Here is a 23,982-nt window from a genome sequence, read left to right as displayed (position 1 = left end):
CTTACGAGCCAAAGACAGACCCCAGTCCGGATCTATAGGTGTACCTAAAAACCTTTATCAAGAGCTCCTCCTCTCTCTAACAGTCGCACCGCACCTATCCCAAATATCTCTACTGCTCAAGACGGTAGTGATGAGCATGGCAATCCCAACTGTCCCCGGCTGAACATTAACCCAGCCCAGAATCACGCCCGGAATAAGGCAATCCAACGAATCGGAAAAGATCTTGCGCCCAAGACTCTTAACCTTGATCGCGACCTCCCTCCTCCACCGCTTCATATTCTCCCGCCTCTTCATGACGATAGCCCGGAGACGAGTACGCTCAGCCTCCCAGTCAAGTTTCTCATCCTCTGCGTCCTCCTTCTTCTTCTCGTCGGAGACAGCGGCGGCATCCTTCTCAGAAGCTCCCTCAACGGCATCATTCTTTGTCTCCCCCGGCTTCTCCCCCGTCCCATACCCGTGGCCATGTTGCGGCACCGGCGCATACGCAAAAGCCTTGAGCAAGCGCGTCAAATTCGCAAACACACCCGCCGCCAACGCAAGCAACCAAAATCGCTGCGCCTCGACATTCAGCGCCCGCGTGCGTTCGGCACCAAAGTAGCCAATCTGCGGGACGCCCAGGAGGTCCGGGAGGGTGAGGGACTCAAGACCGCCGTAGAGGCCGAGCAGCGTGAATTTGATAATGTCGAGCCACGTCTCCAGGCCCGCGCCTTGGCTCTTCTTGGGGCCACCTGATGGCGATGGTGATGGCGATGAGGAGATGGTGGTGTAGAGGTTGTAGGACGTGCCAAAGGAGTTGAGAAACCAGAAAAAGCGGATGAAGCGGCGCGTCAGGTTGAGGTGGCCTCGTAGCGGGCCCAGAGCTTCGAGAAATGGGGGTTCTGCGTCTAGGAGGGCGAGGGCCACGAGGGATGGATATGCTGAGAAGATTGCCGTGAGGGCTTGGAGGCCGCGGAGGATGCGTTCGAGACCGGCTTGAGTATCATGTGTCAGTTTTCATGAGAGTAACGAGTGAAGAGTAAGAGTAAGCGGTGAGTGAGTTGGAGAGTGGGCGAGAGGCTTCATCTCGGGCAGCAGTGATGGAGGCGGGTCAGAGACATCAAATCCAACGAAATGATTCAAATATGCAGCGTATGAAGATGCTGAATAGAGGGCGATGTACTCACCACTGTCAGACCCAAAGGCGACGAACTGGTCAAAAGTGAAAGAAGTCATCTCGGCGAAACCTTAATCGTCAAAGGACAGATAAGAAAGCAAAATAATTCCGAATAAGAATACGTCACCAACGCGCGAGGAATCCACGAAACGCACAATATCCGACCGGCCGAGGAGTTGTCGTAGGCAGACGGGCGGTCAAAGAAATCGGGGACGGTAGTTTAGAGAAACCCCCGCCCGCCGTTCTTCGGAGGGTTCTTTGACCGGTGGTCCAGCCGAGTCCCGAGCTGTCCGGATCTGTGGGCCGAGAGGAAGATCCCTGGCATGCCTGCGGCTTGCATAAAGAGATGAGAAATACAGTGGCCTCATTGGACGAAACAATTGACGCTTAACGCCGATCGAAAGGCTTGAAGAATCAACGTGTATGATTCATAGACTCTTATACATGAATCAAGGACACATTGGAGCAGTTTGGTCTGCCAATTAAATATTGACGATGTCAGGAAACATCTGAGTTCTCCAATTGAGGCCATCACGAGAACACCTGTGCTACAATATGAAGAACATTGAATATTCGTGAACAAATGAACTCCAGCGCATTTAGGGCTCTGCTAATGTACTACTAATATATACAAGCCCTCGGGCGCCGGTCTACAAGCATGCAAAAAATCCAGCCTTTTACTGTCCCGGTGAAACTAGCTTGCCCTGAGCCCGGGCAGTCGGCTCCCAACCACCACCCAGAGCGTTAGCACCGCCGTTCAGCGCGGCGTACTCCTCCATCCTCTTCTCAAGCTCGGGGCGGAAATGTCTAATAAGACCCTGAAGGGGCCAGGCGAAAGCCTCACCAAGAGCTAGACAAAGAAGCATTAGCAATGGAAATCGTTGACGTCATGGACGAATACATACCGCAAATAGTGTGACCCTCAACTTGCTTGGTGAGCTCCTGAAGCATGTCGATCTCGCGTGGCCGGCCCTGGCCCTTCTCGAAACGCTTCATGATCTGGTCGGTCCATTTGCTACCCTCTCTGCAGGGTGTGCATTGACCGCAGGACTCGTGGGCGTAGAAGTGGGAGAGACGGCTAATGGCGCGGACAACGTCGGTGCTCTTGTCCATGACAATTACAGCGGCAGTACCGAGACCAGACTGACTGTCCTTGAGACCGTCAAAGTCCATAAGTTGGTTGTCACAGACGCTCTTGGGAAGGATAGGGGTGGAAGAGCCACCGGGAATGACGGCCAGAAGGTTGTCCCAGCCGCCACGGACACCGCCGCAGTGCTTGTCGATAAGCTCGCGCAGGGGTATCGACATCTCCTCCTCGACGGTGACGGGGTTGTTGACGTGACCAGAAATACAGAAGAGCTTGGTGCCCTGGTTACGCTCACGACCAAAGCCGGCGAACCAGTTGCCACCGCGTCTGCAGATGGTGGGGGCGACAGCGATGGTCTCGACGTTGGCGACGGTAGAAGGGCATCCGAAAAGACCGACAGCGGCGGGGAAAGGAGGCTTGAGACGGGGCTTTCCGGGCTTGCCCTCGAGGGACTCGATGAGGGAGGTCTCCTCACCGCAGACGTAGGCACCGGCACCACGGTGGATGAAGACGTCGAAGTCGTATCCGGAGTTGCAGGCGTTCTTGCCAATCAATCCATCCTTGTAAGCCTCGTTGATAGCGTTCTGGAGGACGGCTGCTTCGTGAACGAACTCGCCGCGGATGTAGATGTAGGCGGCGGTGGCGTTCATCGCTCTGCCGGCGACGAGGCAGCCCTCGATGAGCTTGTGGGGGTCCTTTCGCATAATCTCGCGGTCCTTGCAGGTTCCGGGCTCGCCCTCATCGGCGTTGACGACCAGATATCTCGGCTTGTCGTCCTTGTCCCAATCCTTGAAGTTCATGAACGACTGTGCGATGGCCATTGCGTTAGCCCGTTATTCCGCTCCTTCCCTTGATTGCCGCGGCAATGCTCCAGCAAAATCGCAAGGTGGTGACCTACCCATTTCAATCCTGAAGGGAAACCGGCACCTCCGCGTCCACGGAGACCGGAGGCCTTGACCTCGCTGATAATCCAGTCGTGTCCCTTGAGAATGATCTCCTTCGTCTTGTGCCAATCGCCCAACTTCTTCGCGGAAGCCAACGTCGGGGGCAACCGGCCGTAGAGATTCTGGAAAATACGGTCCTGATCCTTGAGTCCACCGTAGGTTCGTACTGTCGCAAAGTTTCGCGCAGCCTGAGCGGCCTGCGCGGGCAACCGCCGTGGAGTGGCCATCGTGGGCGATTTGGGGGGGGGGTTTGGTGGTGGATGGAGGTTGTCGATCGGAGGAATTCGTCGTCGTGGAACACAGCTCAGTTGCACCAAATCGATGATGCTTATTTCCAACTGGCGTTGATTGGCCAATGCGGGCCGTTTAGTCAGCGAGAAGGTCACGTGGCAGCGTGAATGCATCAACCGGGGTTATGCGCTGGGGCGGCTCCAGAGAATCGACGTCGGACTCTACTGCCCCACGGCAAGCTACCCCATCACTAACACCGTTGCGCGTCGCATCTCGGTCTTCCATGTGAGCCTGGAATTGTTACAGGCGTGACCAATAATGCGCCTTACATCATTTGGCTGGGATTTACATTGGGTCGGAGCAATCCAGGACACGTACCGCAATGTCGTCTAACAAGCGGCATTCTATGCTGCCCGCCGTCTCCAACCAAGGCCCGCGACCTCCAGTCAGCTTCTCGTCATCTCTCACCGTTGCCGATAGCGCCATCCTCGTCGGAACACACTCGATCACGATCCAGTCAGAAAGCGTATTGCACCCACGATCGAAGCTTGAAACCACGAACGGCAGCATCCTCATTGGTCGGAGGTGCATCATTCATGAGCGAGCTCATATTGGTGTAGTTGGTAATGACGACGCCAGCGGAGGCATCTCGCTCGGAGACTACGTGACGGTAGAGGTTGGCGCCATCATTGAAGCTGGGGGCACAGATATTGGAACAGACACGGTGGTTGGGGTCCGATCTCGGATCGGAAACGGCGCCGTCATTGGCAAGGTTGGTGTTGACTATCTGTTAGACCACCTGGGATACTAACTAATTGCTGCAGAACTGTACGATCTCACCTTTGACGGTCATCAAACCTGGCGAAAAGGTTCCGGATTTCACAGTGGTCTACTCGAATGGACAAAGACGGACGGACAGGCGAGGAGTCGCAGACTTGAGGCATAAGGCGCAGGCGCGGCAGATTGATGTGCTTAGGAGATTGATACCCAACAAGGCCGAGAAATGGCTGAGTTAAGAATGGAATAGACATGATACCCCGTGATTCAAAGTATACAGGTGCTATGCAATGGCTGGCGTAGACCGATAAGCGGTGAATATGTTCAAAATCCGAAGGAAGAAATAGGGGAGGTACGTATTTGAAGTCCATCGGATAAGCCCCAATCGCAGTAGCCCAGCGGTATACATCTGGTAGAAAAGCCAATGGTGCATTTTATAGACACTCGAACCTCGCCGATTCCAGCGTTGAACTTTTGACGTTTTTGTTTTCTCTTTCCGCAACTATGGAGTCGAGAAAGAGCATCTAATATCCGAGGGAATGATAGAGGTAAGCCGAAAGCTTGATCGCATAGTATATATATCGAGACGACTGTAAAAGCTCCCAACCGCAGTAGCGGAGCGGTATATAACCGGTAGAAATGCCACAAGCGGTTTCATAGACACCCGAATCTCACAAGTTCGAGTGTTGAACGTTTGCCAATTTCTATCGTTGTCTATTTTTCTCTACCCATTAGATCTCGGAATAGACCAGAGACTTCACAGTCTACTGGGGGCTTCTACAGCCCAGAAGCCCATCGACCATGTGGTCTATTGCTTGTTGAGATCTAGAGATGATTCACTCCTCATAAGGATTGAGAAAGTCCCCCCCTAATGACGGACTTGAGTTGACCCTTGCTCATCTTAGGCCAGCATGCAATTGCCAACAGGATACACGCAAGTGGGCTGGGCAGAATCTGCAACTTCAAGAAGCGCTTCTCATTCATAGGCTAAAGGCTTCGCTGAACCCAAGTAAACATACAATAGTAGTAAAGTAAGCTCGAGATGATCCTGGCCCTAGTATCACCGAATCTGGGTAGCCGTTGCTCTCGTCAACCTCAGTAGCATGATTCGATCTTTGATAACATCCTCCTCTGGTCTATTCGATGCCAACCATTCAACGGACCGGCCATGAATCCATTCGGTAATGACCGCGGCGCGGTCAATATCGTCTTGGCTGTTGCGCTGCTCCATTGTCTCGACTCCTGGCGTTCGAAGCAAATTGAAAACCTCGAGCCGAGAAGAGGAGTTGCGCATAGCCATGTCGTGACACAGAAGGTTACCAAAATGGAGAAATCCGATGATGTGGTCCAGCTCCAGCTTGCGGCCGGACCGAAGAACGTAATCGTTGCCGAGAATGTGTTTACGAATGAAGCCGGCAATCAAGTTTAGCACCGCAGGATGCGCCATGATCGCTTTTCCATCAAAAATAAGGGTCTGTACAGAAAGGGAGCTGATTTGGCCCCTTTCGGCTGACGCAGCGGGAGACGAAGGGAGACTGATGAGGGCATCGATTCGTCCCGGAGAATTCAACTTTTCCCTCAAAACTTTGACGGCATCCGGGAAGGAGCGATAAGTTTCGCAGACAGCGGACAAGGCTTGGTCACCGTCGATGGTCCCTTCAAAATATCTAGAGATATTGGCGTGGACGTCGTCGAAAAGCTGAAGAGCAGCAGAGGAAGTCTTCCTGGTAATGATTGTTTGACTGGTGTTCTAAGCCTTGGAGTCAAAACTAACGGGTCGGTCATCGATGCCCGATTTGGTGGTCTCAAGATTGCGGCCCAGCCCAAGTCCCCCGGTGGCCGTCCACAGTTCCCGAGACGCAGGCCACTTCTCCGCAAAGGGAAGAGTATGTGCTTTTTTGGCATGTTCAGGCTGAGGGTTGTGTGAAAAGACCTCTACGGCCTGGTATAAACTGACACGCTGGAAATATTGCCCGTAGTAGAAGATGGTACGTCGGAGATCGTTTGTAATGGGATCCCAGTAGCCAGCTTTGATGGCCCGCTGGCGGAAGTCGAAGAGGGCGGCCGGGTTGTTCTTGCGCCATGCCCTGAACAATTGGCCTGTGACGTGTTCTTCTTGAATGAAGCGTGCCTCCCCACCCCAGAGGCATATAACGCGAAAGTATCCACGAAAATCGAGGAATCCATTGCTCAAGTTCGCAGTGCATCTTTGGTAGATTTTGTCGTCAGTCAGGATGTGGCGGGTGGGTTGAGGTACCAAGTACCAATGGTTGTTGTCGGCCATCTGACTAGTAAGAGAAGTAGATGGAAGTAGTCGTGGTCTTCGTCTCAAATATAGAGCTTTGCTGGTGTTTGGGTGGGATGATGATGTCTTTGAGCCTCAAATTATATCGTGTTGATAATGTTGGTGGGAAAATCTGGCTGGAAGAAGCCAAGGGGGAAGAGGCGAGTAAATCAACAGTAGCAAGATGCCAATCAGAGTACCAAAGTTTCTCTTGGGTGCCTAAATACAATAAGAGAAGGAGCTAGCAGTACCTCGTTCGTGGATACCCAGGACTTTCTTCCCAGATAGAGTCCTAGACTGACCGCTTGCCCCGTGGTAAGAATCAGCGGGGTGGGATAAGTCCGCTTCCATCTCTCCTTCCTGTGTGCTTCAACTTCAAGAGCTGAAAGATGCAAGAAGGAATTTATCACTCTGTAGATGCAAGGCAGTAGTAACCTTGAATATGTACTTACCTAAATGCACGTGTCTTATTGTGGCCGGAAGCTACGGTCTGACGCCGAACTCCAAATGGGGACATTAACGGCCCCACTCCGGCGGCGTCCCGACGTATTTTGGACGATTGTATTTACCTTGGATCTCCAGTCGTTGTGAGAAGGTTTAAAGACAATTTTCCGACTTTAGATCCAGGGACTTGTTAAGATGTATTTGCTCAGGGTTTGGGCGGCTTCGCCTTTGGATGAAGCATCAATTTCAATGCACTCCCGCAGAATAGGGCTGAGAAGTTGATCGTATATGATAACCAAGTGATGGACTCCCGTAGTTTTCATTCTACGCAACTCAGTATGTGATCCAAAACGCTCATGGACTTTGATATCAAGATGGCACAAAATATCCTCCTGTATTTCACCATCTTGATCACAAGTCGGGCTCATCGAGGGCTGTGGTCCGTAAGGCGCTTTTTGTCGGGCTTCCTCCTCTGACAAAAAAGCTCCATGTAACTACAAATCGGTGTCCTATTTATCTAGACTTTTGATCGTGTATATGGTGCGGCCCGCTCACTGCTTCGTTGCATTCACAGCACCCAAACTCTGTTGAAATACAAAACTTTTGTCTTGTACTCCGATTCTCTACCGATATAGCTCAACAGAGAGCATTCTCCTCTCCTCTTTACTCAAATACTCAGTATAGTAAAGGCTCATTCCCTTACGTCGAGGAACATTTTGGGAACATCTCTAGCAAGCAACAATCACACATCTAAACAGTCACACATTCAAGCCCCACCGTGCTCGGTGGCCGAAGACCCCGCGGAAGACGCATCAACCCACAACACATTCCGAGGGTCGTCGGTGATGTGGATCTCGAGACCGGGACATGGAACACGAGAGCAGCTCCTCCTGACAAAAAAGTCGAGACAAACACGTCAACTCGCACGTCCCTTCCGTCCCACAGCCCCCTCAACCTCCCTCCGATCTTCTCCGTAGGCTTTCCTTCTCTCTCACCCATGATCCATCCGGCATCCCCCTATCCTCCGCCAAGCCAAGACCGGGGGTGATGGTGAAAAGCACAGAAAGACGCGTAGCCAAGCCTTCGACACCCGGGGCAAAGAGTCGCAAGACTACGACATGTCAAAACTGGGCTTGGCTGTGCCGTCTCATGCTGCTTCAGCCGCCAAGTTCTTGTCGTCCAACTTTACTTGGCGATCCCCTCCCCCCCCCCCCCCAAAAGTCCAGATAAAAGACAGACGCTCGGTCCAACTCAACTTATACCAAGTTCGATGCCACGCTCAAGTACCGCCAAGTGCCATCAGCAAAACTTGCCAAGTGCCATAGGTGACAGCCATCACTTACACCGCCTCACTCTGGGCACTTTCTCCAAAAGTTCTCTCACAACGATATGCGGATAGCGCCATCACCGTCGCAGAAAGAGCAAGCACTTTAGACAGTCGAGAGTGTCTCGTCTGGGCACCAGGCATGAACAAGCTAGCCCTCGCGAGCTAGCTGTTTCGTCGCGCCATTACATGCCATTACGTTTTCTTCCTGGCATACCCGTATGTCGTCTCTACGGGAAGCATAGTTTGCCGTCCCCATCGTGGTTTCATGTCCCGCCAAAGCCGTCTGTCAAGTAAGACTATTGGATATCTTTTGTGGCTCAGAGATGCTGTCTCCCCGCTGTTCCCCGTCTGTCCCCGTGTGTTCCCGCGTCGGGGGTGCGGAACCCCTCCCCATGTCGAAACAAGGATAGTCAACGTAACTCTCTTCGCTGCAACGACATCGTAGGAAAGAGATTGATAAGAAATCTGATTACTGTGTATACAATTATTGCCGGCTCCCAGACGCCAAGTTTACTTTGGTCCCTACATCTCCCGCCACTTTTGCCCCCCATATCCCTTTTATTGCTCGCGCTTTTCCCTTTTTCTTCCATCGTCTATCCCTTCTCATCCCCGTCATGCAGAGTTTCGACCGCTGGAAATTTCAGTTTCTGTGACATCCGCCGTGTCTTTCTTCGTCCTCAACAGAATGTCCTTGAGTGTCCTCTTTTGAGGCTTCTTTGAGAGTCTCTCGTACAGCGGCTTGTGTTCCTCGTGGGGATCGTGAGCCTCGCTGTAGTCGACATGGACGAATGCTCTTTCGACATCAGACAATCCTAGCCGGCCAACAGTCAGCATATCACATCCCCAACAACTCATCGCCAGAAAAGAGCACTTTACCCTCAACCTTTCTTTGCAGCTCCTGAGCAACGTCGTGCGAGATCCTCAGGGGCGTTGTCTCGTCCATGACGATGTCAATCTCAACGTAGTAGTTCTGTCCTGCGTGATACGCGCGGCACTGCTCGCGGGGTCAGATGGCTTTCTCACATGTCTCTAAACTTTGGGTTTCTTACAGTGTCAACTTTGAGAATCCGAGTATCGTGGGTCATGGCCATGTAAATCAGCTTTGAGACAAAGTCCCTCGGCGCCGACTTGCCGACGAGCAGCCAGACTTGCTCAAAGGCGTTGGACACCCAAGAGAACAGGATGAGCAACGCAATGCAGATGGCACCAATGGGATCCAAGTACCACACGAAGCGGTCTCCCACTACAGACATGATCAGACCGAAGCTGTTGACAACAATGTCATTGCGATGATCGATCTACGGCTATTATTAGCAAAGACGTCGTCCGAACAGGCAGCCGCCCAGTTGAAGATTAGACAACATACGAAAAAGACATGCACTGAAGGGAATTTCCGGTAAGCGAAGCAGTAGATCATCAAGGAGGCCTTGGCAAAGATGGCCACGCCGACAATTACGATAGGGACAATGTGCAGTTGTTCAGAAGCCCGCTTGCCCTCGCCAAGGGCGCGGCCTGACTCGACCTGTCGTCCCAGATCAGCATCTCAAACTACCAAGTCACACGTCACTTGGCGACAACTTACCAGCAGTTGAATAGCAACGGTTGTCATGAGAGCGCAGAACAAGATGATGCCAATCGTCTCAATCCTGGTTCGTCCCTATTTTTCCATCCCCAGTCTGTCAGATCCTGTATGGAAACCCAATTGCCAAGGCGGGAATATTGCGAATAACTCACCACCGGATACTTGTAAACGCTTGGCCGCGCCGCCATCCTCGAAGTGATGAGCATCACAAAGGATGAGACCAAGTCCATCTGGGCATTTCTCAGTTAACTCCTACAATTATGCCGTACGCCGAAATATGGATTCAACTAACAAAGGCATCGGCTGCAGTGGCAAAAAGCTGGAAAATTCGCGAGTCAATAGAGTCCGTGAGCGCAAGGACTTGGGTGTCTATTTACCGACAGAGACCCAGTTGAGACGGCAGCGTAGAGCTGAATGATGAACAGGCAAAAGTTGACCGTGAAGGAGGCGTTGACGGCGAACTTGATTTTGGGACCCATTCGCGCGTCTTCGGCGACCTGCTGTCTCTCTTCGTCCTCTGCACCGAGAAACTGGTCAATGAGGTCATTCTGTCGGTTGTAGAACTTCTTCAGCTTTCTCTTGTTGCCCTTGGGATGCTCAATCTTCATCTGCTTCTTGGAGACATTGTCACGACGGTGTCGACCAAAGTCGTAGGGGTCCGGCCGATAAGTGTCGACGGTAGAAGCATCCGTGGCGTCGACGTTGGAGTACGGGCCGTTGGCGCCACCGCTCTTGGAGGAAGTTCTGACGACGTCGCTCTTGTTGGCTGCTGTATCGTTCGAAGTCGATACGAAGAGGCCTTCAGTCACAGCTTTGTCGTCCGTGCCAGATGGGTGAACCGGTGAGATGATGTCTGCGTTGTCCTTTGGGTGTTCATTGTGTTCCTTGTTCGCTTCAGCTTTCGAATTACTTTCCGAATGACCGACAGAGTTGCCTCGAGCTGAGGCGACTGAAGCACAATGGTCAGCGGGGACTGGTCGAAGTGTGAAAGAGTGGGATGAAGCAGTGGCCACCACAGTTGGTGGTCAGTGGTCAAGGAGGAGCAGCGGCAGGGAAATCCGATGCGAGTAGCAGTCGCACATCTCTGCGAGGATGTGATGAACCAGCCAGCAGAGTGGAAGAATAGGTGAGGCGAAGAGAGAGCATGGCGGGAAGGGGTGGGAAGGGGTGTGGCCAGGAAGAAAGAGACAGAGCCGAAACCCACGTACTAGATGATGGTTGGACGCCGTCCTGAGACTCGCGTGGAGTTTGCATTTTTGGGAACTATTGAGCTGGGTTGGTTCTTGGGGTGAAATGGGAAAGTAGAAGGATAGTACAATAGTGAAGTCGATTTGAGACTGGTAGTCATATATTAAAAGAGAGTAGATGGCATCCTACGTGTTCCTCATGTCATGCCCGCCTCTCCGCAAAGTCCGGGGGAGGTAGCCGGGCTGCAGAAGCGGCCCCCTTATGTCGTTGATTATCAGTAAGCTCCTGCTGCCGGCGGCCCTGCCCCTCAATGCGCACATCTTGAATGGGCTAGAACTTTGAGATTGAGAGGGGGGAAACAAAAAGCACCCTGGGCAATGACGGCAAGATTTGAGATGTGGTGCGTGTACAGGAGGCTTTCCCGCTCGTTTCCTGCGATTCCAACTCCACCGTTCCGCCAGTAAAGTGGTGATAATGGTGCACGAGGTGTTGATGTTCAGGGAATCAGGGGGCAGCTATTTGCGTCTTCCTGGTCAGAGACAACTCGTGCCGGTTTGACTTACAAGTGCAAGCGAGGGAGGCATACGCAGTCGGCAAGCGGAGTCGAGAGAGCAAAAGGTCATTTCGAGCCTAGCTTGACTTTCAGAGGCAACGATGACAGAGGGGACCCTGACAGAAAGCTCAGAAAGCAATGAAGAGACGGCAGTCAGTTACTGCCAAAGACAGACACACCAGAAGTGATGCATACCTAGCTGACCAACATAAGCAGGTTGCGGGATGGAGGATGGGGGATGATCAAGGAAAGGTCCGAGTCCAGAGGGGGGGGGCGTGTTTCACGCATGACGGCAGACCCAGGAGCCGCGTGAGCGCACCGAGACAGGAAGCGATTGCCCTTCTGCCAAGAGTTTGGGGCTGTTACAGAGTTTTAGGCAAAGTAGTAGCTGTAGCGTAATCCAAAGCCAACTGTTGGCTCTCGCCGTCGTTGGTGCTGCCTTCTACCAGACGTTGAGACTTTACGAGACTCGGTACCACTTCAGAAAAGACTCGGGCAGAGTTTGAAAGTTTGGAAGGCGAGAGCTGAGCGCTCGGAACAACTTGCATGTTTGTTTCAATCCGGAGCAAGAATGAACGACTCCAATACGCAACATCCCCGCTTTTCTTCGTCTCCAACTTCTCTCTCTCAACTTCACTCTCTCACACACACACACACACACCTCGGTGACCACTCCCCCACTCTCTCACATCACCAACTCGTGCCGGTTCAGCTATCGACTCACGCTCGGATACTATAGCTTTGCTTCTTGCCATCACCCTCAACAGCAACAACACGCGGGCCTTGTCTCCTGTCTCTCGACTGGCCTCATCTCTTGTCTCTCTTCTCCATCTCAGACGCCGAGGGCTCCTCTTTTCCATCACGTCCCTTGGCTGCTTGGCTCCCCCAAGTTTTAACAGCCCTGCCTGGAACTCATGGTGCGGGACTTGTTGACGATTTCTCGGCGCCAGGATGTCATCCCATCCCATCTTGTGAGCCCATCCAGAGTCATTCGTCACGCTCTCTCTCACCTCTCACTTTTTTACTATGGAGTATGGACATCAGCCTCCGACTAAGCCCCGACTGCGATTGTCGCGGTGGCTGCGGGTTGTTAGGCAAAACTTGCCCTCAGATATTTGTCCGATATAGGAAACTCTGCACGTGAGACACTCGAGGAGTAGACCCAGAGAAGCCCCGGCAAGAAGAAGCGGAGAAGAAGCAGAAGCCGACTAGAAGTAGAACCGAGAGCAGATGGAGCCTTCAGTCAGTCTCCCATCAGCCGGCACTACCAAGCCTGCTAAACCACAAAGGCAGCTTGGCTAACCCTTCTCTGCAGAATCGCAGCCAAGCAACCGCAGCCAAGCCAAAATCAACGACAGAATGCCATCCGCCGCCATGGGGAAAAGGGGACAAGTGTGTCAGTGCTCTTGGCTTCACTCTTGGCTTTCGACGGCTTGTGCCTGTCCCGCCAAGTTTCCCCCCTCTGTCTCTCTGTCTCTCCAGTCTCCAGTCTCCGCGCCTCCAGTCAAGCCTCCCCCGCGCTTCTTCTTCGCGGACTACCCGGGAAGCCTCCCTAGAGACTAGAGTCAAATCGACTTAAGAATTTTCCGACTGGCAAACCCTGGCGCCTGACCCCGGGAGACTCCCGTTTCATACAACCCAAATTTTACAAATGCCGGCGCCCCATTTTGACGCGCACCCCACGTCGATATGGACCCCTTCGCGCTTGGCAACGACCCGATGGAAGATCGACTGTCGTCTCGTTTGGGATATTGCCCATCATCAACCATTATCAGTCCTATTTGCCAAGCGCAACGGATGTGAAGCTGTGCCGAGTCGAGACGACAGGTTCGATCAGCCACCGCTTACTTGCATGTACAGAGACAGAGTAGCATCCACGCCATCCAACCCATCATCAGTCCCATTCAACTCGTTTCTTATCCGTCAGGTCGAGCCGGGCTCTCAGACTTCCCGTCTCGACTCCCTCCGGCAAATCATGCTATAACAAACAACATCGGATCCGGTCAGCGGCCGGGATCATCGATGCTAGACACAAGCTGGGTCTCAGGCACGCCGCACCGCAGCAAGTTGCTCGACTCAACCGCGGTCAACTTAGCCTACCTTTCCGCCCCCGCCGTTGTCCTCGCTCCCCATACGGATACACACGGTTGTTGCCCACGGTGAACCTTGTTCCCGTTCAGGTCCTCCCGCTTCCCGCTTCCCGTGAGGCGGACGCTAAGGCCACGTCCCCCCATCACGAACCCACCAAGGCTCAACCTCAGCTGCCTCATCCTTGGCAACGTCTTCTATTTCTGAATCGGCTGGGCGGCACAGGGACCGCTGTCCCATGTCAACGTTTATTCTTTCCCTACTCGCCTTCACACGGACTGCATTGCGCGGGCTGTCATAGGAAGCATATTAAAGCGAGTCGAGCCCAGACTTTGACCAAGATTTCTCCTTGCCCATCATCAGAGCGTCTGTTGTCGTTCTATGCTTTTATCGCCCGTTTCTTCCTTCCGTTTTTTTTTTCCTTTCTCTTCGTGTCCACTCCTTTCATTCCCCTTGCACTCTAAACCACGACAGCTGGGGCCAGATCAGAATTTTCGTCTGTTCTCTAACTGAAGCTGCGGGACAGCTTCTTATGTCCCCTTGTTTGCAGTTGCCTTCGCTTTTCGAATGAGTCCTTGTCAGTAGGCGGCCCCGGATTTTTTTGGCTGCCTTTTACCTTTTCAACCCTCCTTATCTTTTATTCTAGGATTGCCAATCAAGCAGCAATCCTCTTTGCGCGACAAAATACCGATTTAATAATCAGAGATGGACGGAATGAAAGAGCCCAAGCCCGAGTGCGGCGCAAAGAAGGGTGGTCAACCAGCCGAATATGACGTTGGCCTGCACGTTGCTGGTCTTTGTAAGTTGGCCTCCACAACATTTTTCCCTGTAGTCCAACAGTTTGGCTAACTTTGTGCAGTCTTGGTCTTGGCCTTTTCGATCTTTGGTATGCGAAATAAACAAACGAAACGACTCTTTTCTCGGGCCAGCACACTAACAAGACTGTTTCAGGCGCCGGTTTCCCCGTTGTGGCCAAGAAGGTCAAGTGGATGAAGGTCCCTCCCAAGGTCTTCTTTGCATGCAAGCATTTCGGTACAGGCGTGCTCATCGCGACGGCATTCGTGCATGTAGGTGGCTTTGGCTCATTTAGTTGCTCAGAGCTAATTCGATACAGCTGCTTCCCACCGCCTTTGGCAACCTCATGAACCCGTGTCTCCCGGATCTCTTCACCGACGACTACCCGCCTCTTCCAGGTGCCATCATGATGGGATCCATGTTCATCCTGTTCAGTATCGAGATGTGGATCAACGCCAAGATTGGCGGCCATTCCCACGGAGGACCTACTGGTGATGTGATGCACGACCACGGTCACGGCCACGGAGCCGCCCAGCCTGCCCGGCCTCCTCGTTACGGCCGCAGCAGCTTCGATGCCGAGGCGGACAGCATTGACTTTGAGAAGCGAGTCGCACAGCGCGCGTACGACGACGAGAAGTCACGCTTCCCTGCGCCTTACTCGGAGACTACCTACGGAGCGCCACCACCCGCCAACACCAACTTGTCCGACTCCGACATGCCGCCTTGGTTCGTCGTTTTCTACGAGCAGTATGTGCGCCAGCGCATGGAGATGATGAACATGATTCGAACCACCCAGGAGAAGCAGACGTCGTCGCAGGTTGCTGTTACGGAAGTCAAGCAGGAAGATCCGTTTTATGATGCCGAGGGCCAACAGGTTGACCCCGCTGTGTATCGCAAGATGTCTCTCAACATTACCATGCTCGAAGGTGGTATCCTGTTCCACTCGGTGTTTGTTGGCATGACTATCTCCATCACTATTGATGGTTTCATCATTCTCCTCGTCGCTATCCTGTTCCACCAAATGTTTGAGGGTCTTGGTCTTGGTTCCCGTATTGCCGCTGTGCCGTATCCCAAGGGCAGCATTCGTCCCTGGGTACTAGTCGTCGCTTTCGGCACTACAGCCCCCATCGGACAAGCCATTGGACTCCTCACCCGCAGCACCTACGATCCCGAAAGTGCATTCGGCCTCATCATCGTCGGTGTATTCAACGCCATGTGAGCCTTTTCTTGTCTTTTCCTGCTGAACCTCGGCTAATGTGACTTAGATCCTCTGGCCTGCTGCTCTACGCTGCTCTCGTCGATCTTTTGGCCGAAGACTTCCTCTCCGAGGAGGCTAATCGCCTTCTTTCCAACAAGCAAAAGATTTCTGCCTTTTGCTACGTTCTTGCCGGAGGTGAGTAAAATATACGGAATCTCTCTTCCTTCCAACAGTGGCTAATTTTGTAATCAGCTGCGGGCATGTCAGTTGTCGGTATCTTCGCCTAAGCCTTTACCGATACCCCCAGGAAGAAACTTCTTCCACCACCCTCGATCAGTCTCACGCGAGGTTACGCAACACCCAGTCCAGTCCAGTCAAACAATCAGTCTACACGGCCCGCCGGAACACCGAGGCTTACTTTAGCCGATGAACTCCGAACTCGACAGGACTTTGATAGCAGAGATGAACGCTCGTTATCTTTCAATGCTGCGCCGGATTTTGTCTCACTGGTTGTGAGGAGACGGACTATTTCTCACTATCAACAGCAACTCTCACAAAATCTACCACATTCGTTTTTCTTGCTATCCCCATTCCCAGCGCAATTTGCAGCCAGGGACTTTGTACAATAGTAGTGATGTGGCGTGCCCTGACACGTAGGACCACACAGCGAGTGCATACTGGCAACAGGCAAATATTGTTTGGGAGATTTACTTTTTCTGGGAAAACCTACATGAGCATTACAAAGGTGTTAAAACTAATGATAACTTACGGGCATAACAAATATCACGAGTCTTATGAGAAAAGACATGGAGATGGGCAGTTGTACGATAGGGTTGCCTGGAGGGGTCGGGCACTACATTATTAGACTGCATTAAATAAACACGATATCTTTATCATGTCTGTTCACAAAAGCAACGTGTCTTGTGTCCACACAAGTCGGTCCCATTTGCCCTTGGAGACCCAGGAGTCATACCAGACGCGAGGGTCCCATCAGAATCCGTCTCCGACTACACTACAAGAGACGGTCTATAGCGACGACTCCATTGAGAACGAAGACGCGAAAGTCGAGAAGGGATGCAGATCAAAGGGATTAAGTAGCCGAAGAAGGACTCGATTACACTTTCTTCCCCAGACTTATTGGCGTCTGAAATAGAGTGGGTAGCGGTAGCAGCACACGTCGATAAAGAGGGGAGACAAGAGAGAAACGGGCAAGAAAAGACAAGATGCCAAGCAGCTTCACAGTGGAAGCAGATAGCGGAAACGAAAAAAAAGACTGGGCAAGACCGAGAGAAAATACCAAGAGAAAAAGAGGAAGAGACGAAGCGACGTTGAGAAAGGGTTGCCGAAGTAAGGGTGCCGGGGGCCACCCATGATGGCCATGTTTAATAGGGGGGGTGAGGGAGCATGACGCTGTCAGGCTTGCAGGGCATCGACCACGGCTAGCCTTGGAAACAGGTAGCCTTGCTTTGTTTTTTCTTTTGGTCTTTTGCATGTACGTTGTTTTATACCTCTTTTTTCTTTTCTGTCTCTCTGTGATCTTTTGGACGTGACTTGCCGTCGCCTGTCCCTGCATAGTGAGAATGTCAGAGACGGAGGGGGGAAGGGACCTGGGTTGTTATGTTTTAAACATGTTCTATATAAGGTTATTACACGGGCCGGAGGATTACTGCGTTGTTGAAAGGCAAGGGCTGGGGGAGGACGGAGGAAAGGGGAAAGGAGAGTGGTTTGTAGCGTGTAGTCCTGGGAGGTGGTGATGCGTGCATGCAGGGCGGGCTTCCCGCGCGACTACTGCAAGGGGCATGCTTCACAGTCTATGGGATCGTTGATGACTTTTTCTCTGCTGTTTGGCTATGTGACCTTTTTGCTTGCTGCTGTTGTTGCTATGAGTTAGGTTGCAAGGCAGGCGGGCATGTTGGACATGGGAGGGCTGTCGAGAAGGCTGAGGTAGGGGGGGGAGGGGGGGATGCCAGATGGTGTCACTGGTGTAGCTATTAATATGAACCCCAGACATCTGAGGCGGTGGAGGGGAGGAGGGGAGCCAGGGTGAGGGGGGGCTCAAAACTCCAGACGAAAAGAAGGAGGTGTAGTAGGGCAGGGGGAGGGGGCCACGGGGGTTACAATGCGGACGGATGAATGGGGGAGTAAAAGTTGGTTGGGTTTGAGATTTGGCTGCACTGCTGCACTGCTGCACTGCTGCACTGCTCTGCAGACTGTACTGAGGAAGTATGCAGTGTGCGGCGGCGGCGGCGCATGAGATCGGCGAGCGCTTGTTAGGTAAGTCACGATGACGATGACGATGGTTGTGGTTGTGGTTCTAGAAGTTTTGAATCGTTGTTTCTTGTTGTCTCTTGTCATGCACGCTATGCCTTACATGCCTACCTTAGGTGCGTACCTGCATGTCTGCTGTAGGCACAGACTACCTCACCGGCGGCCGAATGCACCGCGGCTTGAACCTTTTTGATCCTTTATGAAAATGTTCAAGAGACATTATGTAGGCAGTCTCATGATGGAATGCAGAGAGGGAGAGACTGTTGTAGTTTTCCGACGATCTGGGGGATACTTTCTAGAGGGCTGTCTGTGTAAGAAAGGATAAAAGAAAAAGGAGGGGAAGAGAACGAGATTGGCTTTTCTTGGCAGGCGTCACTTGTTTTTTTTTTTTTTTTTGGTATTCCTGCTAAAAAAGATCTAATCTGTACATACGAGTGTCCGATTCTGGGGTTAACCTCATGAAAGCTTATGAGATGCTTTTCTCATTGTTTGGAAAGATGAAGCGGGCTTCCTGGCAGAACCCGGCGTGGGCTGCCGGCTTGCCAAGGACTGTCTTTCAGCATGATCACAATACGCATCGTGCACAACTCACTCCCCACCCACATTAGTCACATAGTACATAGTACATAGTACATAAAATAGGGCGAGCAAGACGTCTCTGCTCTTGTTCTACGAGAAAAGATGGAGAAAAGGTGAAGAAGCAGACGGAATAAAAGATTACTGACCAAGACCGTGCCTCTATTCTACATCCGTTGTTCGGTTCCTTCGGGCGGTTTGGGGTTTGTGGTTTGTGGTTTGACCTCCTAGGACCCCCGCTTCGCTCGTACCAGGATCAATGTTCGAGGTTGGAAACAAAAGATGGGCAACTCGTCACGAGGGAAAGGTAGGCAAGTAATAGCTGAAGGGTGTGTGTATCAGAAAACGATGGTGAGATGGGTGGATAGCGGAAGGGGGGCTGGCTTTACAAATACGAAAAGTCTTGGCACGTGTATGATAATCGCCCGATGAGCACGGAATCCGTTCGTAACGACATATTACCTGTAAACGTATAAGACAACTATTCCAAAGAAGCAAAAATGAAGACAAATCCAGTCCGAGGAAAAGGGTTGCATTCACTGTAGTACCAAAAGACACATGTCATGCGGCTTACGACGACCAAGTCGTGCCGAGTGCAACGGTATATCCTCATTGCAGTATATGCCCTCTGAAAGGAAGATTATCATCCGGTGTTCGAGCCAGAGATCCAGCAAACCCCCCATCCAAGCAGAGGACTCGGGACCGGGTTGCACAGAGATCGAAAGGCGAAAGTTGGTGTGTGTGTGTGGCAGTGATAGTGTGGTGTGATGATGTGCTGATTTGACGGGCATCTGACAAGACGAGAAACCTGGGAGATGGACACCGGCTACCTAGGTATTTGCCCTGCGCCAACCACCAGCCACCGGAGGAAAGGGGGTGGGCGTGAGAAACGAAACAGAAACTCGAACCGGGAGGTCGAGAGGCCGCATAGACGCTGTAAAGCAGTCCAAGTAAAAGGAGAAAAAAAGGTTTACCTGTGGGAGGAGGTTGTATTCCGTCATTTTCTTCGGAGGTGAGAGAGAGAGAGAGAGAGAGAGTGTGTGTGTGTGTGTGTGTGTGTGTGGCATTTTTCAGGCAAGACTTGCCTGAAGCGGTCTTTCGGTATTTCCTTCTTGGTATTCGTCTTCCTTCTCCTTTTCTGGATGACTAGGTTTCGCCATGTGAATGATTTCGGATGGAGGGGTGTTAGAGGGAGACTGGGGTTTGCGATGAGATTTCCAAATCTGGGTGAACACCAGTCGGCAAACGCTGCTTTTTCTTTCCAAAATAGCTTTTTGCTGCCCACAAGAAAGGATTGCCGAATGGTCCATGGGCTTTTAGTTGGAGGCAGCAAAAAGTCAAGCAACGACCATGCTTCTCTTGACGGTGCCATCTACCTATGGCTTGTCGGGAAGTGTGGGAATTTTATTACATCGTCTCGCTCGGGTAGAATAGCTGCATTTTTTATTCGACGAGTCAAGTCTGCCAAAGTATACGAAGGCCGGAGACCTTGATGGGGGACTCTTGAAGTGTAGGGAGCGAAATTACGTTCGCATGTGCCCACGTTATTCTCCAGACATCGAGCATTGGAAGCTTCAGCCTAGTGAGTCTGAGGGGAGGATGACTTTGCATGCAGGGTGTCTGAACTTGAAGCGAAAGACACAGTGATTTTCCCAGGAGAGGCTTTCGTCTTACTCCTTTTAACTTCTCAACTCCATCAAATGTGTAAGACACTTGTCTTCACAGACACTTCAGAAACGTACTCTCTTGCCAAAGTTCCCCCTTGAGCCCGAAGCCTGTACTTTGTAGTTGTCCACTGGGAGAAATCAAAGGGGAAGATTCCGTTGATACTCTGTGGAGTGGCTTAGTAACAGGAGCGCGAAAAGACTCAGTGTGAGTCTAGATTGAGGGGCACATTACACTCCAAGACTACTCCCATTGAGTTTAGTCTCAAAGCAGACAAGAAAATATCTCTGCGCTCGTTCACCACGCCACTGGTCCCCTCCAATGACAATGCGGTTACCTCAAAGTATGGTATAGCATGGTTTGGGTCAGATGAGTTTGTTCTCCCATTACTATCAACGCCTCGGGGAGGACCACCGAGACTAAAGGCAGTAGTTGTGAACCGTTCTTACACCTCAACTGTAATATAACTAGTGTCTCCTCGGAATCAACTTTACCTGGCATATAGTTCGGCGCTTTGTTGAGTGTCCTGAGGGTGCCTAGTCACTATCTTTAGGCGACGTGGAGGTGAATTGGCTTCATCAAACTTGTCATCGAATAACCCCATATGTCATCTTTTCATTCAACCATTACATAATATGTACATAGAAAGCGGCCAAGATGGCCCAGGTTGTCGTCTGCCGTCAGGCGTTCATAGTCCAAGAGTATCCTCGAGAACTCCAACAGACAACCCCCTCTTAAACAACCGTGACAGTCGCATTCCCCCTGAAATCATCGCTCGAAGAGCCGACAAAGACGGTGAAGTCACCCGGCTCAACAACATACTGCAGCTTCTTATCCCACAGACCCCACGAGGAAACGGGCAAATCAATAGAAACATCAGCCGTCTCGCCGGCCTTGATAAAGACCTTTGAGAAGCCGCGCAGCTCCTTGTTGGGGACGACGATGGAGGAGATCATGTCCTTGACGTAGACCTGGACGACCTCGGCGCCGTCGCGGGTCGAGTTGTTGGTCACCTGCACGGTGAGGGTGACGGTGTCGGTCGGGGAGACGGTGGAGGACGAGACGGCGATGTCGTGGTAGTCGAAGGTGCTGTAGGAGAGACCATAGCCGAACTGGAGTTTTTTTTCGTTAGTAAGAGTATCATGAAGAGGGAGGGGAGCTGTGTGTTTTTGCTTACCTCGTACAAGGGAAGAGGAGTCGACAAGACGTAGTTGCTGCCAAAAACCAAAGTCCCGTTGGCGTACTCCTTACCCGGGTTAGGCCAGGAACGCGCAGAGTTGAGGTAATCGTAGTAGACGGGCGTGGTGCCGACATCATGCGGGAACGCAACAGAAAGCTTTCCAGAAGGGTTGACGTTTCCGTACAGGATATCCGCCAGCGCGTGACCGCCCTCCTCGCCCTGGTAAAACATCTGCACCAGCGCGCCGGCCTCGTCCGAAATCCAGGGCTCCGTAATGGGCTTTCCGGAGCTGAAGATGACGACGGTGGGTTTCCCCGTGTCGATGACGGCCTTGACGAGGCGGCCCATGGCGCCGACGAGCTTGAAGTCGTGGACGTCAATGTGCTCGCCCGTGGTGGCGTTCAAACCGGCCCAGAGCTCGTCCTGGTCGCGGGACCAGGTTCCGACGACGACGACGGCGACGTCGGCGGCGGATGCGGCGGCGACGGCCTCGGGGAAGAGGGATTCGTCGTTGGACCAGCGCTCGGCGCCCTTTGCATAGGTGATTGTGCCGGTGCTGGCGGCTTTGATGCCGTCGAGGGGGGTGACGCCGCGTTCCATTGCGGTGTGGATGACGTAGTCGCCGTACTGTGTGATTGTTGTTAGTATGCGGGGGGTGTGGACGTTGTAGAGCTGGTAAGACCTACGTTGACGTATCCGTGGGCCATGGGGCCGATGACGGCGACGTGTGCGTCCTTCTTCAGGGGGAGGGTCTCGTTGTGGTTCTCGAGCAGGATGATGCTCTCGGCGTCGAGGTCGCGGGCGATCTTGCGGTGCTCCTCGGTGTTGAGGTAGTCAAAGACCTCGTCGTCGGGAACACCGGTGTAGGGGTGCTCGAAGATGCCCGACTTGAACTTGGCGCGGAGGACGCGGGAGACGGCGGTGTCGACGACGTCCTCGGGCAGGGTGCCGTTGGCGATGAGCTCGGGGATGTACTGGAAGCTGTAGCGTCCGCCACCCATCTCGACGTCGTTACCGGCAGGGAGGGACTACAATCTGGTGAGCAGGGTGTTGAACCAGGGAACTTCAAGGGGTTACGTACGTTGAGGGTGATGCATGCATCATCGGTCTCCCCGCAGACAAAGAAGGCGTTGGACAGACGAGCGGTACCGCCAGCATCGGACTGATTTGTTAGTTGGAATCGGTGGCCAGTTGTCAAGTCAAGAACTTACGATAACATAGTACTCGTAACCCCACTCCTCGCGCAAGATCTCGGTCAGCAGGTGGTGATCCGCGACGGTAGGAACGCCGTCGTAGGCGTTGTACGAAGACATGATGCTCCAGGCGTCGGCATCAAAGATGGCACGCTTGAAGGCGGGGAGGTAGGTGGTGCGAAGCTCTCTGGGACCGCCGTGGACGGGAGCCGTGTTGACGCCCTGCTCAGGGGAAGCAAAGGCGGCAAAATGCTTGACCATGGCGCAGACGCCGTTCTCCTGGAGACCCTTGGTGTAGTGGTAGCCGTACTCGCCAACCCTGTCACTGAATTAGTTTGCGACTCAATAAAGTCAACGGGGGCTCATATCATACAAGAAAGGGTCCTCGCCGTAGGTCTCTTCGACACGGCCGAATCTCAGCTCGCGAGCCAAGTCAACTACGGGGGCGAAGATCTGGTTGACACCGAGAGCCTTGGACTCGACGGCGATGACTTTGGCCATCTTCTCTACCAGCTCCGGGTTCCACGAGCAGCCGTGGGCAATGGGCGAGTTGAAGATGGTGGCATTGAGGGCGAGGAAGCCGTGGATACCCTCGCTCTGGATGAAAGCGGGAATGCCTAGAAGGGAGAGGTCTCAGCATCACAGTTCGACTTGGACCCAATTGAATCAAGAATTGAATCTCACCCAAAGTGGTGTTGTTCACCAGGTAGTCCTGAGCAACCTTTGCTCCATATGAAATGGTAGACACGTTAGAGTAGAGACCGGTCCAGATGGAATTGGCCCTATTCTCGGCAGCCCAGGTCAGGCCGCTCTGGTTGAAGCGGCCATCGGTCAGGTTGAGGTAGTCACGAATGTCGGCCTGGAGCAGTTGGGCCGTCTTCTCTTGGATGGTCATGCGCTTCAACAGGTCAGAGACTCTGTCGTCAATGGGGGCATTCGGGTTCTTGTAGAGTGGCGAAGTGCCATTGGGGTATGTGCCGTTCTGGGCGGAGACGGCCGCGACCAGCAGCGAGGCGAAAGTCAGAGAGAACTTCATGATGTTCCGCGATCCGAGTCAATGGAACACTGGGGTGACGTTCGGCTAGAGATTCCAGAGCTCAAAGAAAGAAAGGGACACGATCCTGGAGACGAACGCGCGCTGTCACAGGGTATTAATACAGCTTCCTTACAGCTCGCCTCTGGCCGCCCTCTGCAGACTGCAAGCTCCTTTTTGGAGCCGAGCATTGAGTAAACCTGATTAGTGACATGATGCCCACGGCCAAGGAGCCGAAGTGAATTAGACGTAATTGCAATGGGGCAAAGGGCCGGTGAGGAGAGAGAGCAGCTTCTCCGCATCAATCATTTTTTACAAAGAACGAAAAAAAAGGTGCACCCGAGTACCCCTAGCTAGTCCATACTCCGTACCCGAAAGGCAAAAGAGAGGAGCGATGTAATGCTAATTTGCGCTCT

At 52.6% G+C, this 23,982-nt stretch overlaps 8 protein-coding genes across 8 annotated transcripts; 2 read left to right on the top strand and 6 right to left on the bottom strand.

Moving 5' to 3' along the window:
• Positions 1-57: 57 nt before the first annotated feature.
• Positions 58-987, bottom strand: BDP55DRAFT_546374 (AoPex11B; the record flags this gene model as incomplete). The annotated part of the gene is made up of 2 exons (XM_060568647.1): positions 58-354; positions 412-987. Coding segments are annotated over 2 exons (873 nt in total), but the record flags the coding sequence as incomplete, so codon positions are not given.
• A 624-nt stretch (positions 988-1,611) lies between these two features.
• On the bottom strand, positions 1,612-3,484 carry BDP55DRAFT_654597 (NADH oxidoreductase). The gene is made up of 3 exons (XM_060574270.1): positions 3,139-3,484; positions 2,059-3,046; positions 1,612-2,003 (listed from the first exon to the last, which is right to left on the bottom strand). Exons 1-3 carry the CDS (start codon positions 3,409-3,411, stop codon positions 1,831-1,833), a joined length of 1,434 nt encoding a protein of 477 aa, XP_060432902.1. The 5' UTR covers positions 3,412-3,484; the 3' UTR covers positions 1,612-1,830.
• Positions 3,485-3,797: 313 nt separating this feature from the next.
• BDP55DRAFT_726009 (transferase hexapeptide domain-containing protein) lies at positions 3,798-4,431 on the top strand (the record flags this gene model as incomplete). The annotated part of the gene is made up of 2 exons (XM_060579078.1): positions 3,798-4,187; positions 4,240-4,431. 2 exons carry the CDS (start codon positions 3,798-3,800, stop codon positions 4,429-4,431), a joined length of 582 nt encoding a protein of 193 aa, XP_060432901.1.
• Positions 4,432-5,092: 661 nt separating this feature from the next.
• On the bottom strand, positions 5,093-6,476 carry BDP55DRAFT_712935 (uncharacterized protein; the record flags this gene model as incomplete). Its single annotated transcript, XM_060578224.1, has 2 exons — positions 5,093-5,891; positions 5,967-6,476. The coding sequence occupies 2 exons, from the start codon at positions 6,474-6,476 to the stop codon at positions 5,253-5,255; spliced, it is 1,149 nt and encodes a 382-aa protein (XP_060432900.1). The 3' UTR covers positions 5,093-5,252.
• A 2,383-nt stretch (positions 6,477-8,859) lies between these two features.
• Positions 8,860-11,177, bottom strand: BDP55DRAFT_691914 (cation efflux family protein; the record flags this gene model as incomplete). The annotated part of the gene is made up of 10 exons (XM_060577038.1): positions 8,860-8,878; positions 8,981-9,059; positions 9,124-9,241; positions 9,297-9,545; positions 9,614-9,769; positions 9,830-9,904; positions 9,982-10,059; positions 10,122-10,148; positions 10,207-10,778; positions 11,168-11,177. 10 exons carry the CDS (start codon positions 11,175-11,177, stop codon positions 8,860-8,862), a joined length of 1,383 nt encoding a protein of 460 aa, XP_060432899.1.
• A 3,186-nt stretch (positions 11,178-14,363) lies between these two features.
• Positions 14,364-15,854, top strand: BDP55DRAFT_546599 (ZIP zinc transporter; the record flags this gene model as incomplete). The annotated part of the gene is made up of 5 exons (XM_060568670.1): positions 14,364-14,457; positions 14,518-14,544; positions 14,610-14,725; positions 14,773-15,668; positions 15,719-15,854. 5 exons carry the CDS (start codon positions 14,364-14,366, stop codon positions 15,852-15,854), a joined length of 1,269 nt encoding a protein of 422 aa, XP_060432898.1.
• Positions 15,855-19,104: 3,250 nt separating this feature from the next.
• On the bottom strand, positions 19,105-19,455 carry BDP55DRAFT_654559 (uncharacterized protein; the record flags this gene model as incomplete). Its single annotated transcript, XM_060574269.1, has 1 exon — positions 19,105-19,455. A coding segment is annotated over one exon (351 nt), but the record flags the coding sequence as incomplete, so codon positions are not given.
• A 1,439-nt stretch (positions 19,456-20,894) lies between these two features.
• On the bottom strand, positions 20,895-23,569 carry BDP55DRAFT_629174 (family 3 glycosyl hydrolase; the record flags this gene model as incomplete). The annotated part of the gene is made up of 7 exons (XM_060571990.1): positions 20,895-21,272; positions 21,338-21,967; positions 22,027-22,368; positions 22,422-22,502; positions 22,552-22,852; positions 22,907-23,150; positions 23,218-23,569. The coding sequence occupies 7 exons, from the start codon at positions 23,567-23,569 to the stop codon at positions 20,895-20,897; spliced, it is 2,328 nt and encodes a 775-aa protein (XP_060432896.1).
• Between the last annotated feature and the right edge of the window lie 413 nt (positions 23,570-23,982).

Source organism: Colletotrichum godetiae, assembly GCF_030913485.1.
Source record: "Colletotrichum godetiae strain CBS 193.32 chromosome Unknown BDP55scaffold_9, whole genome shotgun sequence".
NCBI lineage: Eukaryota > Fungi > Ascomycota > Sordariomycetes > Glomerellales > Glomerellaceae > Colletotrichum > Colletotrichum godetiae.
Note: the sequence above shows the minus strand (reverse complement) of the source record. Positions and strands in the feature narration are given on the sequence as shown.